The sequence below is a fragment of the Oncorhynchus nerka genome, unplaced genomic scaffold (assembly GCF_034236695.1).
Source record: "Oncorhynchus nerka isolate Pitt River unplaced genomic scaffold, Oner_Uvic_2.0 unplaced_scaffold_1640, whole genome shotgun sequence".
Taxonomy (NCBI): domain Eukaryota; kingdom Metazoa; phylum Chordata; class Actinopteri; order Salmoniformes; family Salmonidae; genus Oncorhynchus; species Oncorhynchus nerka.
In genome coordinates this window covers 44418-59914 of record NW_027039676.1, presented here as the reverse complement: position 1 = coordinate 59914, position 15497 = coordinate 44418, and the positions used below count along the sequence as shown (strand labels likewise).

Below are 15497 nucleotides of genomic sequence, written 5' to 3'. Positions count from 1 at the left end.
TTGATTGTGGCCTGTGGAATGTTGACCTCTTCCTGTGTGAAGTTGCTGGATCTTGGCGGGAATTGGAACACGCTGTCGTACACATCGATCCAGAACGGGTGACATGTCTGCTGAGTATGCAGACCATGGAAGAACTGTTTCCTGTGTGTTTGTGTGTCCAGTGTGTGTGTCTAGTATGTGTGTGTCCTGTGTGTGTGAATGTGTGTATGTGTGTGTGTGTGTGTGTCCAGCGTGTGTGCCAGGTTATTATTTGTGTTACCACGGTTATAATTTCAGGGACACTGAGGACTCTTCATGATAAACCCTAAACCCTGGATAGAGGGGCTCAGTGAATGTGGAGGTGAATGTGATCAGGTGGGTCAGTGTGTCAGAGGAGGCTCTATAGAAGGACAGAGTGCCGGCTGGCCAGTCCAGATACACTCCTACTCTGTGGGAGCTGGAGGAGGGGACGTCTATGGTAGTGACATTATTATTGTGCCAGGCAGTGTAACTGATGTCAGAGCAGATCAGACTCCAGGACCTGTCATTGAATCCAAAACAGCAGTCATCACCCCTTCCTCTCCTGCTGATTCCTTTATATGTCACTCCTATATCAGCCCTCCCTCTCCCACTCCACTCTACCTCCCAGTAACAGCGCCCAGAAAGAGCCTCTCTACACAGCACCTGTTCATAGTACTCAAATCTCTCTGGGTGATCAGGATACGGCTGCTCCTCTCTCCTCCATGTCACCTTTCTGTTCTCCTCAGACAGAGAGAGGTGTCTGTTTACTGTGTTTGGGTCCAGTGTGAGATCACAGACATCTGATGGATGAAACCAGACACAATATTAGAAATCATCATCATTCACATTAGAATGTTAACTCACTTTTCACTAATTCATTTAATGTAGATGTTTCTAGGTATCAAAAGGAGAAGTTAAGGTAACTTGAGACTTGTTGAATGATCATATGTTATACTGTCTGGTAATATAAAACACACTTATTCACATTAATTACACACACACACACACACACACTTTTAACGTAACACAAACGCACCACACATACACACACAGGCATGAACAAACACACATTTCTCATAAAACTGACACACACACGGACACACACATTGTCAAATCAACTCTTTGTAAACTTTGGTGTCCCTGATTTCTGCTTCTGTAGAACTACAGCTGATATTTAATATGACAAAGTAAGTAATGATGGTGGTCTTTGACTTTGACTTAACTTGAATTAAGACTTATTCTTAGTCATATTCTTCACAGCAGTCAACACTCACATTTTCTAAGCCCAGGTTTCATTCTGTTCTCTCCACCATGTTCCACACTGTAGCGGTAAGCAGAAGAACAGACAGTCATTGAGGGATACACCTGAACTCACACACACACACACACACACACTGTGTGTGTGTCATTGTGTGTGTTTCAACGTGTGTGAGTCCATTGTGTGTGTGAGTCAATGTGTGTGAGTCTAGTGTGTGTCCAGTGTGTGTGAGTCCAGTGTGTGTGAGTCCAGTGTGTGTGAGTCCAGTGTGTGTGAGTCCAGTGTGTGTGTGTCCAGTGTGTGTGTGTCCAGTGTGTGATTCCAGTGTGTGTGTGTCCAGTGTGTGATTCCAGTGTGTGTGTGTCCAGTGTGTGAGTCAAGTGTGTGTGTCAGTGTGTGTGTGTGTGAGAGTCTGTGTCTGTGTCTGTGTCTGTGTCTGTGTGTGTGTGTGTGTGTTTGAGTTGGGAATAATTGTGTTTTACCTTACAGTAGAAATTATCATCATTCACATTAGAATGTTAACTCACTTTTCACTAATTCATTTAATGTAGATGTTTCTAGGTATCAAAAGGAGAAGTTAAGGTAACGTGAGACTTGTTATACTGTATGGTAATATAAAACACACTTATTGTCATTAATTACACACACACACACACACACACACACACACACACACACACACACACACACAGTCAGCAAATAACTTTGTCCAGGTGGTGTTCAGAATGTTTGTCTTAACTAGCCTGATAAGTCAAACATGTCTGATATGAACATTGACATAAACCCTCTACATACTTGAGTTTCTCCAGTCTGCAGTGTGGATCCTCCAGTCCAGCAGAGAGCAGTCTGACTCCTGAGTCTCCTGGGTGATTGTAGCTCAGATCCAGCTCTCTCAGGTGTGAGGGGTTTGACCTCAGAGCTGAGACCAGAGAAGCACAGCCTTCCTCTGTGACTAGACAGCCTGACAGCCTGCAAAGAGTCAAATCATATTAAAATCACACTTTGGTGGTGAAAATAGTGGCAGTATATTTTTTCAACATTTTCAGATACATCAGTGTCCTGAAACCTGCCATATCTATTCATAAAATAGTGTATCATCATAAAAAATGACAAATGATCAAAGTATTGCCTGCAGATAGAAACATGTATAGTACAAATATTATAGTAGACTGACCAGACCAGTTTAAAAAGCAGAATCAGTCAGAAAACAGACAGTGAGGTATCAGATTTAGATTGTATTGAGTATACAGTCCACACCATATCTATTTAGACAGTGAGGAATCAGATTTAGATTGTATTGAGTATACAGTCCACACCATATCTATTTAGACAGTGAGGTATCAGATTTAGATTGTATTGAGTATGCAGTCCACACCATATCTATTTAGACAGTGAAGCTAACATTTCAAATGTGGCTCTATGCTCCACCATTTTGGATTTGAGGTCAAATGTTTCATATGAGGTGACAGTTTATAATGTCATCTTTAATTTGAGGGTATTTTAAGACCCATTTAGTATTTGGTCGTAAACTCGTTGGTTGCATTTGCAGTTTGTTTTGGTTGGGTTTTTGGTTGTGTTTTGCCCAATAATAAAATGGTGGATGATGAGTGGAGTAACTTTTCTGTCTAAGAGAGTAGATAACATGTTTCTAAACAATAATAAAATAATCCTGATGATGTCATGATTAAGAAAAATCATGAAAGAATCATGAATAATAATGAGTGAGAAAGTTACAGAGGCTACAACAAAACATGCTAACCTCTCACCATTACCAATAACAGAGGCTACAACAAAACATGCTAACCTCTCACCATTACCAATAACAGAGGCTACAACAAAACATGCTAACCTCTCACCATTACCAATAACAGAGACTACAACAAAACATGCTAACCTCTCACCATTACCAATAACAGAGGCTACAACAAAACATGCTAACCTCTCATCATTACCAATAACAGAGGCTACAACAAAACATACTAACCTCTCACCATTACCAATAACAGAGGCTACAACAAAACATACTAACCTCTCACCATTACCAATAACAGAGGCTACAACAAAACATGCTAACCTCTCACCATTCCCAATTACAGAGGCTACAACAAAACATGCTAACCTCTCACCATTACCAATAACATAGGCTACAACTAAACATGCTAACCTCTCACCATTACCAATAACATAGGCTACAACAAAACATGCTAACCTCTCACCATTACCAATAAGAGACTACAACAAAACATGCTAACCTCTCACCATTACCAATAACAGAGACTACAACAAAACATGCTAATCTCTCACCATTACCAATAACAGAGGCTACAACAAAACATACTAACCTCTCACCATTACCAATAACAGAGGCTACAACAAAACATACTAACCTCTCACCATTACCAATAACAGAGGCTACAACAAAACATACTAACCTCTCACCATGACCAATAACAGAGGCTACAACAAAACATACTAACCTCTCACCATGACCAATAACAGAGGCTACAACAAAACATGCTAACCTCTCACCATGACCAATAACAGAGGCTACAACAAAACATGCTAACCTCTCACCATTACCAATAACAGAGGCTACAACGAAACATGCTAACCTCTCACCATTCCCAATAACAGAGACTACAACAAAACATGCTAATCTCTCACCATTACCAATAACAGAGACTACAACAAAACATACTAACCTCTCACCATTACCAATAACAGAGACTACAACAAAACATACTAACTTCACACCATTACCAATAACAGAGGCTACAACAAAACATGCTAACCTCTCACCATTACCAATAACAGAGGCTACAACAAAACATACTAACCTCTCACCATCAACCTCAAATAAAAGGTGACATTCTGTACTGTCTCCTAATATGAAACATTGTTTCTCAAATCCAAAATGCTGGAGCACCAAATGTAAAACGGTAAGCTTCACTGTCCAAACACATATGGTGTGGACTATGTGTGTCTGGTAAACACATGTGGATCTGGTGAACAGTTATCACTTGTTGACCAACTACAGGAATACTGACCTCAGAGTCTCCAGTTTACAGTGGGGATTCCCCAGTCCAGCAGAGAGCAGCTTCACTCCTGAATCCTTCAGGTCATTGTTACTCAGGTCCAGCTCTCTCAGGTGTGAGGGGTTTGAACTGAGAACTGAGGCCAGAGAAGCACAGCCTTCCTCTGTGACTCGACAGCCTGACAGCCTGCAAAGAGTCAAATCATATTAAAATCACACTGCTATTCTTTGGTGGTGAAAATAGTGGCAGTATATTTTTTCAACATATTCAGATATATCAGTGTCCTGAAACCTGCCATATCTATTTATAAATGAATGTTTCATTATTAGAAATAACAAATGATCAAAGTATTGCCTGCAGATAGAAACATGTATAGTACAAATATTATAGTAGACTGACCAGACCAGTTTAAAAAGCAGAATCAGTCAGAAGACAGACAGTGAGGTATCAGATTTAGATTGTATTGAGTATACAGTCCACACCATATCTATTTAGACAGTGAAGTATCAGATTTAGATTGTATTGAGTATACAGTCCACACCATATCTATTTAGACAGTGAGGAATCAGATTTAGATTGTATTGAGTATACAGTCCACACCATATCTATTTAGACAGTGAGGTATCAGATTTAGATTGTATTGAGTATACAGTCCACACCATATCTATTTAGACAGTGAAGTATCAGATTTAGATTGTATTGAGTATACAGTCCACACCATATCTATTTAGACAGTGAGGAATCAGATTTAGATTGTATTGAGTATACAGTCCACACCATATCTATTTAGACAGTGAGGTATCAGATTTAGATTGTATTGAGTATACAGTCCACACCATATCTATTTAGACAGTGAAGCAAACATGTTTAATGTGTCTCTGTACTCCAGCATTTTGGATTTCAGATCAAATGTTTCATGTGAGGTGACAGTTTATTATGTCACCTTTTATTTGAGGGTATTTTACAGTGTAAGTCAGAAGTTTACATACACCTTAGCCAAATACTTTTAAACTCTATTTTTACAATTCCTGACATTTAATCCTAGTTAAAATTCCCTGTCTTAGGTCAGTTAGGATCACCACCTTATTTTAAGAATGTGAAATGTCAGAATAATAGTAGAGAGAATTATTTTTTTCAGCTTTTATTTCTTTCATCACATTCCCAGTGGGTCAGAAGTTTACATACACTCATTTAGTATTTGGTAGCATTGCCTTTAAATTGTTTAATTAACTTGGGTCAAATGTTTCAGGTAGCCTTCCACAAGCTTCCCACAATAAGTTGGGTGAATTTTGGCCCATTCCTCCTGACAGAGCTGGTGTAACTGAGTCAGGTTTGTAGGTCTCCTTGCTCACACATGCTTTTTCAGTTCTGCCCTCAAAGTTTCTGTAGGTTTGAGGTCAGGGCTTTGTGATGGCCACTCCAATACATTGACTTTGTTGTCCTTAAGCCATTTGGCCACAACTTTGGACGTATGCTTGGGGTCATTGTCCAAAACATACTAACCTCTCACCATTACCAATAACAGAGACTACAACAAAACATGCTAACCTCTCACCATTACCAATAACAGAGGCTACAACAAAACATAGTAACCTCTCACCATTACCAATAACAGAGGCTACAACAAAACATGCTAACCTCTCTCCATTACCAATAACAGGCTACAACAAAACATGCTAACCTCTCACCATTACCAATAACAGAGGCTACAACAAAACATGCTAACCTCTCACCATTACCAATAACAGAGACTACAACAAAACATGCTAACCTCTCAACATTACCAATAACAGGGGAGGTTAGCATTTTTTCTGATCTTTGTGCCTCTATAACTTTGTTATTTGTCACAATTCATTTCTTAACAGTAACACAGCTATGCATGAATATATGTATTCCCTCAAATAAAATGAGACTGTACTGTCTCCTAATATGAAACATTGAGACTCTTGACTAATATGATACATTCCATCTCAATTCCAAAATGCAGGATCATGTTGAACAGTTACCACTTGTTGACCAACTACAGGAATACTGACCTCAGAGTCTCCAGTTTACAGTGGGGATTCCCCAGTCCAGCAGAGAGCAGCTTCACTCCTGAATCCTTCAGGTCATTGTTACTCAGATCCAGCTCTCTCAGGTGTGAGGGGTTTGAACTGAGAACTGAGGCCAACACTTTACAGGATGTGTCTGTGAGTTTACAGCCAGTGAGTCTGAAACACAGAAGAAATACAATGACAGACAGGTTGTATTCAAATGTTACTCTTAGCTTTCCCTCTTTACACTGTTAGCAGTGCTCAAATAATGTGTTGGGTTTGACCAGAGAGCTGAGACCAGAGAAGCACAGCCTTCCTCTGTGACTAGACAGCCTGACAGCCTGCAAAGAGTCAAATCATATTAAAACCACACTGCTATTCTTTGGACGTGAATATAGTGGCAGTATATTTTTTTCAACATATTCAGGTATATCTGTGTCCTGAAACCTGCCATTCTATTCATAAATTAATGTATCATTATTATAAATGACACATTTTCCAAGTATCTATTTAGACAGTGAGGTATCAGATTTAGATTGTATTGAGTATACAGTCCACATCATATCTATTTAGACAGTGAAGCTAACATTTTATATGTGACTCTATACTCCAACATTTTGGATTTCAGATCAAATGTTTCATATGAGGTGACAGTATATAATGCCATCTTTTATTTGAGGATATTTTAATACATATCTGTTTCACCATTTAGAAATGAAAGCACTATGTATCTAGTTGCCTATTTAAAGAAGTCATAAGTAATCTGACCAACTCACTTATAGTATAACAAAGTAGTCAAAAGATATTCCTTGAAAGCAACGACTACATCAAGCTTGTGACTCAAACTCGTTGGTTGCATTTGCAGTTTGTTTTGGTTGTGTTTTGCCCAATAAACAATAATAATTTAATCATGATGATGTCATGATTAAGAAAAATCATGAATGAATCATGAATAATAATGAGTGAGAAAGTTACAGAGGCTACAACAAAACATGCTAACCTCTCACCATTACCAATAACAGAGGCTACAACAAAACATACTAACCTCTCACCATTACCAGTAACAGAGGCTACAACAAAACATGCTAACCTCTCACCATTACCAATAACAGAGGCTACAACAAAACATGCTAACCTCTCACCATTACCAATACCAGACTACAACAAAACATGCTAACCTCTCACCATTACCAATACCAGACTACAACAAAACATGCTAACCTCTCACCATTACCAATAACAGAGGCTACAACAAAACATGCTAACCTCTCACCATTACCAATACCAGACTACAACAAAACATGCTAACCTCTCACCATTACCAATAACAGAGTCTACAACAAAACATGCTAACCTCTCACCATAACCAATAACAGAGGCTACAACTAAACATGCTAACCTCTCACCATTACCAATAACATGTCAGTGATTATCTCATTAACACAGGTGTGAGTGATGATGAGGACAAGGCTGGAGATCACTCTGTCATGCTGATTGAGTTCGAATAACAGACTGGAAGCTTCAAAAGGAAGTTGGTGCAAGATTGCACCTAAATCAACCATTTATGGCAACATCAAGAACTTCAAGGAAAGTTGTTCAATTGTCGTAAAGAAGGCTTCAGGGCGCCCAAGAAAGTCCAGCAAGCGCCAGGACCATCTCCTAAAGTTGATTCAGCTGTGGGATCAGGGCACCACCAGTACAGAACTTGCTCAGGAATGGCAGCAGGCAGGTGTGAGTACATTTGCATGTACAGTGAGGCAAAGACTTTTGGAGGATGGCCTGGTGTCAAGAAGGGCAGCAAATAAGCCACTTCTCTCCAGGAAAAACATTAGGGACAGACTGATATTCTGCAAAAGGTACAGGGATTGGACTGCTGAGGACTGGGGTAAAGTCATTTTCTCTGATGAATCCCCTTTCCGATTGTTTGGGGCATCTGGAAAAAAGCTTGTCCGGAGAAAACAAGGTGAGCGCTACCATCAGTCCTGTGTCATGCCAACAGTAAAGCATCCTGAGACCATGTGTGGGCTTGCTTCTCAGCCAAGGAAGTGGGCTCACTCACAATTATTTCCTAAGAACACAGCCATAAATAAAGAATCGTACCAACACATCCTCTGAGAGCAACTTCTCCCAACCATCCAGGAACAGTTTGGTGATGAACAATGCCTTTTCCAGCATGATGGAGCACCTTGCCATAAGGCAAAAGTGATAACTAAGTGGCTCGGGGAACAAAACATCAATATTTTGGGTCCATGGCCAGGAAACTCCCCAGACCTTAACCCCATTGAGAACTTGTGGTCAATCCTCAAGAGGCGGATGGACAAACAAAACCCCACAAATTCTGACAAATTCCAAGCATTGATTATGCAAGAATGGACTGCCATCAGTGTGGCCCAGAAGTTAATTGACAGCATGTCAGGGCAGATTAAAGAGGTCTTGAAAAAGGAGGGTCAACAATGGAAATATTGACTCTCTCCACCAACTTCATGTAATTGTCAATAAAAGCCTTTGACGCGTATGAAATGCTTGTAATTATACTTCAGTATCCATAGTAACATCTGACAAAAATATCTAAAGACACTGAGGCAGCAGACTTTGTGAAAATTAACATTTGTGTCTCAAAACTTTTGGCCACGACTGTATATGTATGAATACCCTCAAATAAAAGGTGACATTCTGTACTGTCACCTAATATGAAACATCTAAAATACAAAATGCTGGAGCAGAGCACCAAGTTTAAATCTGTAAGCTTCACTGTCCAAACACATATGGTGTGGACTATGTGTGTCTGTTAAACACATGTGGATCTGGTGAACAGTTATCACTTGTTGACCAACTACAGAGAAGCACAGCCTTCCTCTGTGACTAGACAGCCTGACAGCCTGCAAAGAGTCAAATCATTTTAAAACCACACTGATATTCTTTGGTGGTGAAAATAGTGGCAGTAATTGTTTTTCAACATATTCAGATATATTAGTGTCCTGAAACCTGCCATATCTATTCAGAAATGAATGGTTTGGAAATCAAAATGTTTCATATGAGGTGACATTAATGCATCATAGTTTGTTTTGGATGTATTTTGGGTTATGTTTTGTCGATTATTAACTGAATAGTGGATGATGACTGGAGAAATGTTCTTTATAAGTGAGTAGATAACATGTCTCTAAACACGACTAGATTAATCCTGAGGATGCCATAATTAAAAAAGATATTGAATGAATCATGATAATAATGAGTTAGAATGTTACAGAGGCTACAACAAAACATGCTAACCTCTCACCATTACCAATAACAGAGGCTACAACAAAACATGCTAACCTCTCACCATTACCAGTAACAGAGGCTACAACAAAACATGCTAACCTCTCACCATTACAAATAACAGAGGCTACAACAAAACATACTAACCTCTCACCATTACCAATAACAGAATCTACAACAAAACATGCTAACCTCTCACCATTACCAATAACAGACTACAACAAAACATGCTAACCTCTCACCATTACCAATAACAGAGGCTACAACAAAACATACTAACCTCTCACCATTACCAATAACAGAGGTTACAACAAAACATGCTAACCTCTCACCATTACCAATAACAGAGGCTACAACAAAACATGCTAACCTCTCACCATTACCAATAACAGAGGCTACAACAAAACATGCTAACCTCTCACCATTACCAATAACAGAGGCTACAACAAAACATGCTAACCTCTCACCATTACCAATAACAGAGGCTACAACAAAACATGCTAACCTCTCACCATTACCAATAACAGAGACTACAACAAAACATGCTAACCTCTCACCATTACCAATAACAGAGACTACAACAAAACATACTAACCTCTCACCATTACCAATTACAGAGACTACAACAAAACATGCTAACCTCTCACCATTACCAATAACAGAGGCTACAACAAAACATACTAACCTCTCACCATTACCAATAACAGAATCTACAACAAAACATGCTAACCTCTCACCATTACCAATAACAGACTACAACAAAACATGCTAACCTCTCACCATTACCAATAACAGAGGCTACAACAAAACATACTAACCTCTCACCATTACCAATAACAGAGGTTACAACAAAACATGCTAACCTCTCACCATTACCAATAACAGAGGCTACAACAAAACATGCTAACCTCTCACCATTACCAATAACAGAGGCTACAACAAAACATGCTAACCTCTCACCATTACCAATAACAGAGCCTACAACAAAACATGCTAACCTCTCACCATTACCAATAACAGAGACTACAACAAAACATGCTAACCTCTCACCATTACCAATAACAGAGACTACAACAAAACATACTAACCTCTCACCATTACCAATTACAGAGACTACAACAAAACATGCTAACCTCTCACCATTACCAATAACAGAGGCTACAACAAAACATGCTAACCTCTCACCATTACCAATAACAGAGGCTACAACAAAACATGCTAACCTCTCACCATTACCAATAACAGAGACTACAACAAAACATGCTAACCTCTCACCATTACCAATAACAGAGACTACAACAAAACATACTAACCTCTCACCATTACCAATAACAGAGGCTACAACAAAACATGCTAACCTCTCTCCATTACCAATAACAGGCTACAACAAAACATGCTAACCTCTCACCATTACCAATAACAGAGACTACAACAAAACATGCTAACCTCTCAACATTACCAATAACAGAGACTACAACAAAACATGCTAACCTCTCACCATTACCAATAACAGAGGATACAACAAAACATGCTAACCTCTCACCATTACCAATAACAGAGGGGGTCTGATCTTTGTACCTCTGTAACTTTCTCATTCATCATTATTCTCGATTCATTCCTGATTATTCATCATCATAGTAGCATCCACATGAATGTAGAAGTGTTCAGAAACATCTTCTATTCTTGTTGACAATACAAGTGAAGTGACTCCAAAATGACAGGACATTATTCACCATTCAGTTTCTATTAGGAAAAACATCCAAAACACAACCAAGACAAACTGCTAATTAATTCAACAAGTTAGTAGAATCACAAGCTTGATGTAATCACTGCAGACATGGAATATGGGACCAAATACTAAATTAATTCATCCAATACATGATGACTTTTTCAAATGGGAGAACTAGATACATAAAGTGTTTTCATTTATAAAATGTAAAATATCTATGGATGAAAATACCTTTAAATAAAAGGTGATATTCTGTACTGTCACTTAATATGAAACATTGTTTCTCAAATCCAAAATGCTGGAGAATAGCACCTAATGTAAAACTGTAAGCTTCACTGTCCAAACACATATGGTGTGGACTATGTGTGTCTGGTAAACACATGTGGATCTGGTGAACAGTTATCACTTGTTGACCAACTACAGGAATACTGACCTCAGAATCTCCAGTTTACAGTGGGGATTTTCCAGTCCAGCAGAGAGCAGCTTCACTCCTGAATCCTTCAGGTCATTGTTACTCAGATCCAGCTCTCTCAGGTGTGAGGGGTTTGACTCCAGAGCTGAGACCAGAGAAGCACAGCCTTCCTCTGTGACTCCACAGTCTGACAGCCTGACAAAGAGATCATCATGACTTCACAAACACACTGTTAATTTAATGAGTATTGTAGAAGGACGATGGCTGATGCATTTGGTTTATTCTCTCAAACAACATAAAGATTCATCTTCAGTCTCCTAGAATTGTATGGTTATAGTGTTATACTAATGTTAAAATCAATGCATTTATTCAATGTGTTTTTCAATGTAATATTATATACATATTATAATACAGATTTTTTCCTGATGATTAGTTCTTAAATGTCATGTTATTTACTCACAGAACAGCTCTGGAGGCTTTGACCACTGGCAGCAGCCTCAGAAGACCTTCCTCTGATCTGGAGTATTTCTTCAGGTCAAACACATCCAGCTCCTTTTCTGAAGTCAGCAACACAAAGACCAGAGCTGACCACTGTGCAGGTGACAGGTTGGGTTTTGAGAGACTTCCTGATCTCAGGTAGCTTTGGATCTCCTCCACTAGAGAATGGTCCTTCAGTTCATTCAGACAGTGGAACAGATTGATGCACCTCTCTGGAGAGAGATTCTCCCCGATCTTCTTCTTGATGTACTTGACTGTTTCTTCATGGCTCTGTGAGCTGCTTCTTGTCTTTGTCAGTAGACTTAGTAAGTGCTTCTGATTGGACTCCAGTGAGAGGCCCAGAAGGAAGCGGAGGAAAAGGTCCAGGTTTCCCGTCTCACTTTGTAAGGCTTTATCCACAGCACTCCTGTAGACAGTAAATTCAGGATTGTCATTGAACAGCAGAGAAAAGATAATGGACTTTGCTTGCAGTTTGTCCATTACATTCTCTTTGTTGTTGATGAGCGAGAGGAACACATATACAGCAGCCAGAAACTCCTGAATGCTCAGATGAACAAAGCAGTACACCTTGTCCTGGTACAGCACACACTCCTCTTTAAAGAGCTGTGTGCACAATCCTGAGTACACAGAGGCTTCATTGACATCAATGCCAGCTTCGTTCAGGTCTTCTTCATAGAAAATCAGATTGCCATTCACAAGCTGCTGAAAAGCCAGTTTTCCCAGTGACAGAATGCTCTCTTTATTCCAGTGTGGACCCGTCTCTTCTTTCCCAATATACTTTTCATTATTCTGTTTGGTATGAAACACAACAAGGTGTGTGTACATCTCAGTCAGAGTCTTGGGCATCTCTTCTCTCTTATGTTTCAGCATGTGTTCAAGGACTGTTGCAGAAATCCAACAGAAGACTGGAATGTGGCACATGATGTGGAGGCTCCTTGATGTCTTTATGTGTGAGATGATTCTGCTGGCCAGGTCCTCATCACTGAATCTCTTCCTGAAGTACTCCTCCTTCTGTGGGTCATTGAACCCTCGTACCTCTGTCACCTGGTCAACACACCCTGAAGGGATCGTATTGGCTGCTGCAGGTCGGGTAGTTATCCAGAGGAGAGCAGAGGGAAGCAGATTTCCCTTGATGAGATTTGTCAGCAGAACATCCACTGAGGTTGACTCTGTGACGTCCCAACAGATCTTGTTCTTCTGGAAGTCTAGGGGCAGTCGGCACTCATCCAGACCATCAAAGATGAACAGAACTTTGTACTTGTCATAGCTGGAGATTCCTGATTGTTTGGTTTCCATTGAGAAGTGATTAAGAAGTTCAATGAAAGTGTGTTTGTCCCCTTTCATCAAATTCAGCTCCCGAAAAGGGAATGAAAATACAAATTGGACATCCTGATTTGCTTTTCCTTCAGCCCAGTCCAGAATGAACTTCTGCACAGAGACTGTTTTTCCAATGCCAGCAACTCCCTTTGTCAGCACAGTTCTGATAGGTTTGTCTTGTCCAGTTAAGGGTTTGAAGATGTCGTTACATTTGATTGCAGTCTCTGGTCTTGCTTGTTTCCTGGTTGTTGTCTCAATCTGTCTCAGCTCATGTTCATTATTGACCTCTCCTGTTCCACCCTCTGTGATGTAGAGCTCTGTGTAGATCTTATTGAGAAGTGTTGGGTTTCCTTGTTTAGCGATCCCCTCAAATACACATTGAAACTTCTTCTTTAGATTAGATTTGAGTTCACGTTGGCAAATCACAGCAGGATCATCTGAATCTAGAAATAACACAGAGGATATTAATATTACGTATGTTTTAATGTCTACAGTATTGTAGGACTGTTATACAGTCTTAAATTATAATAATTTATTAGCTTAACTGACTATATAAATGTGTAAATGTTTTCATAATGCATTACAGACTGGTGTGACTGATTATATTATTATTGGTATTATTGATGGTATTATTAATGTAGTCTCTCTCTAAATTAATCAACAAATCCCTGCTGCTACTTGATGAGGTCACTAGGTGTTGTGTTAAGGCTGCTACAATATCATTGAGTTACACAGCTACTTTAGCTGTACTTTGGCTACAGCTTTTAAATGTTATAAAACATCATTCAACATGAGGCAGACAGCTCTTACATTTCTCCAGTGTGTCAGCAAGCTCCATCTGGTTAATTTTCCTCAGGATGTGCAGTGTGATCTTCAGAGCCCCCTCTCTGGCACTGCTCTCCTGCTTCTCATCTTCAGCATCCACCACTTCCTTATCCAGCTTCTGACTCTCAAAGCCTTCTGGGAGTTCTGGACTAAGAATCCTCTTGAACATCTTCAGCTCATTCTTCACAAATGTCAGAATTTTCTCTTCAAGCAACTGAAATAAATAAAGTAAATAAGTTAAGCAAGAGAAGAAATGCTTTCTCATCAACACATTAATGAATGATTGACAGATCAACTTTTCTTGAGGTAAACAAAAACAAATGTACATAACAGGACCACATACACTGAATATGGAGGCCAGGTCTGTTTGATGACTCTGGGAAGACTGACCACTGAGAATCTCTGACTCTGATCTCTTCTGTTGGTTTCTGTGGACAAAACATGAGATTACGTCTCCTCATCCAGGGAGCTAACACACACACACACACACACACACACACACACACACACACACACACACACACACACACACACACACACACACACACACACACACACACACACACACACACACACACACACACACACACACACACACACATACACACACACACACACACACAGGGAGGGAATGTTGTGTTTATTTAATATTGTTTTAGGACTATGAAAATGGACAAAATGATTAGCCTATGGATTATGAAAACATCAAAAAGAAATGGGAAAATGTGAGAGGAGAAATGACTAGAGACAGTGTTGTTTAACTCACTGACCAGGACCCATGAGTTCTTCTTACCTTTGTTCAGTAGAAAAGTCTCCCTCTCTAAACTTCATTGGTAGATTCATAGATTTGTCACTCTTCATGGACACACAACTGGGTACAGGGGAGGCTGGACTCTCCTGCTTGATTGGGCTTCAACACAACAGAGACAAACATTACATCTCTCATCTACTCAAGGTCCTTCGGAGTGTGGTGTCAGGAAAATAACCCCACACTCAGCATCAACAAAACTAAGGAGATGATTGTGGACTTCAGGAAACAGCAGAGGGAACACCCCCCTATCCACATCGATGGAACAGTAGTGGAGAGGGTAACAAGTTTTAAGTTCCTCGGCGTACACATCACAGACAAACT

At 39.7% G+C, this 15497-nt stretch overlaps 1 protein-coding gene across 1 annotated transcript; it reads right to left on the bottom strand.

Moving 5' to 3' along the window:
- Positions 1-216: 216 nt before the first annotated feature.
- LOC115124874 (NLR family CARD domain-containing protein 3-like) lies at positions 217-15226 on the bottom strand. Its single transcript, XM_065015171.1, has 11 exons — positions 15159-15226; positions 14709-14793; positions 14351-14579; positions 12186-13983; positions 11747-11920; positions 6611-6667; positions 6330-6446; positions 4306-4479; positions 2054-2227; positions 1275-1321; positions 217-800 (listed from the first exon to the last, which is right to left on the bottom strand). The coding sequence occupies exons 1-11, from the start codon at positions 15224-15226 to the stop codon at positions 265-267; spliced, it is 3459 nt and encodes a 1152-aa protein (XP_064871243.1). The 3' UTR covers positions 217-264.
- Between the last annotated feature and the right edge of the window lie 271 nt (positions 15227-15497).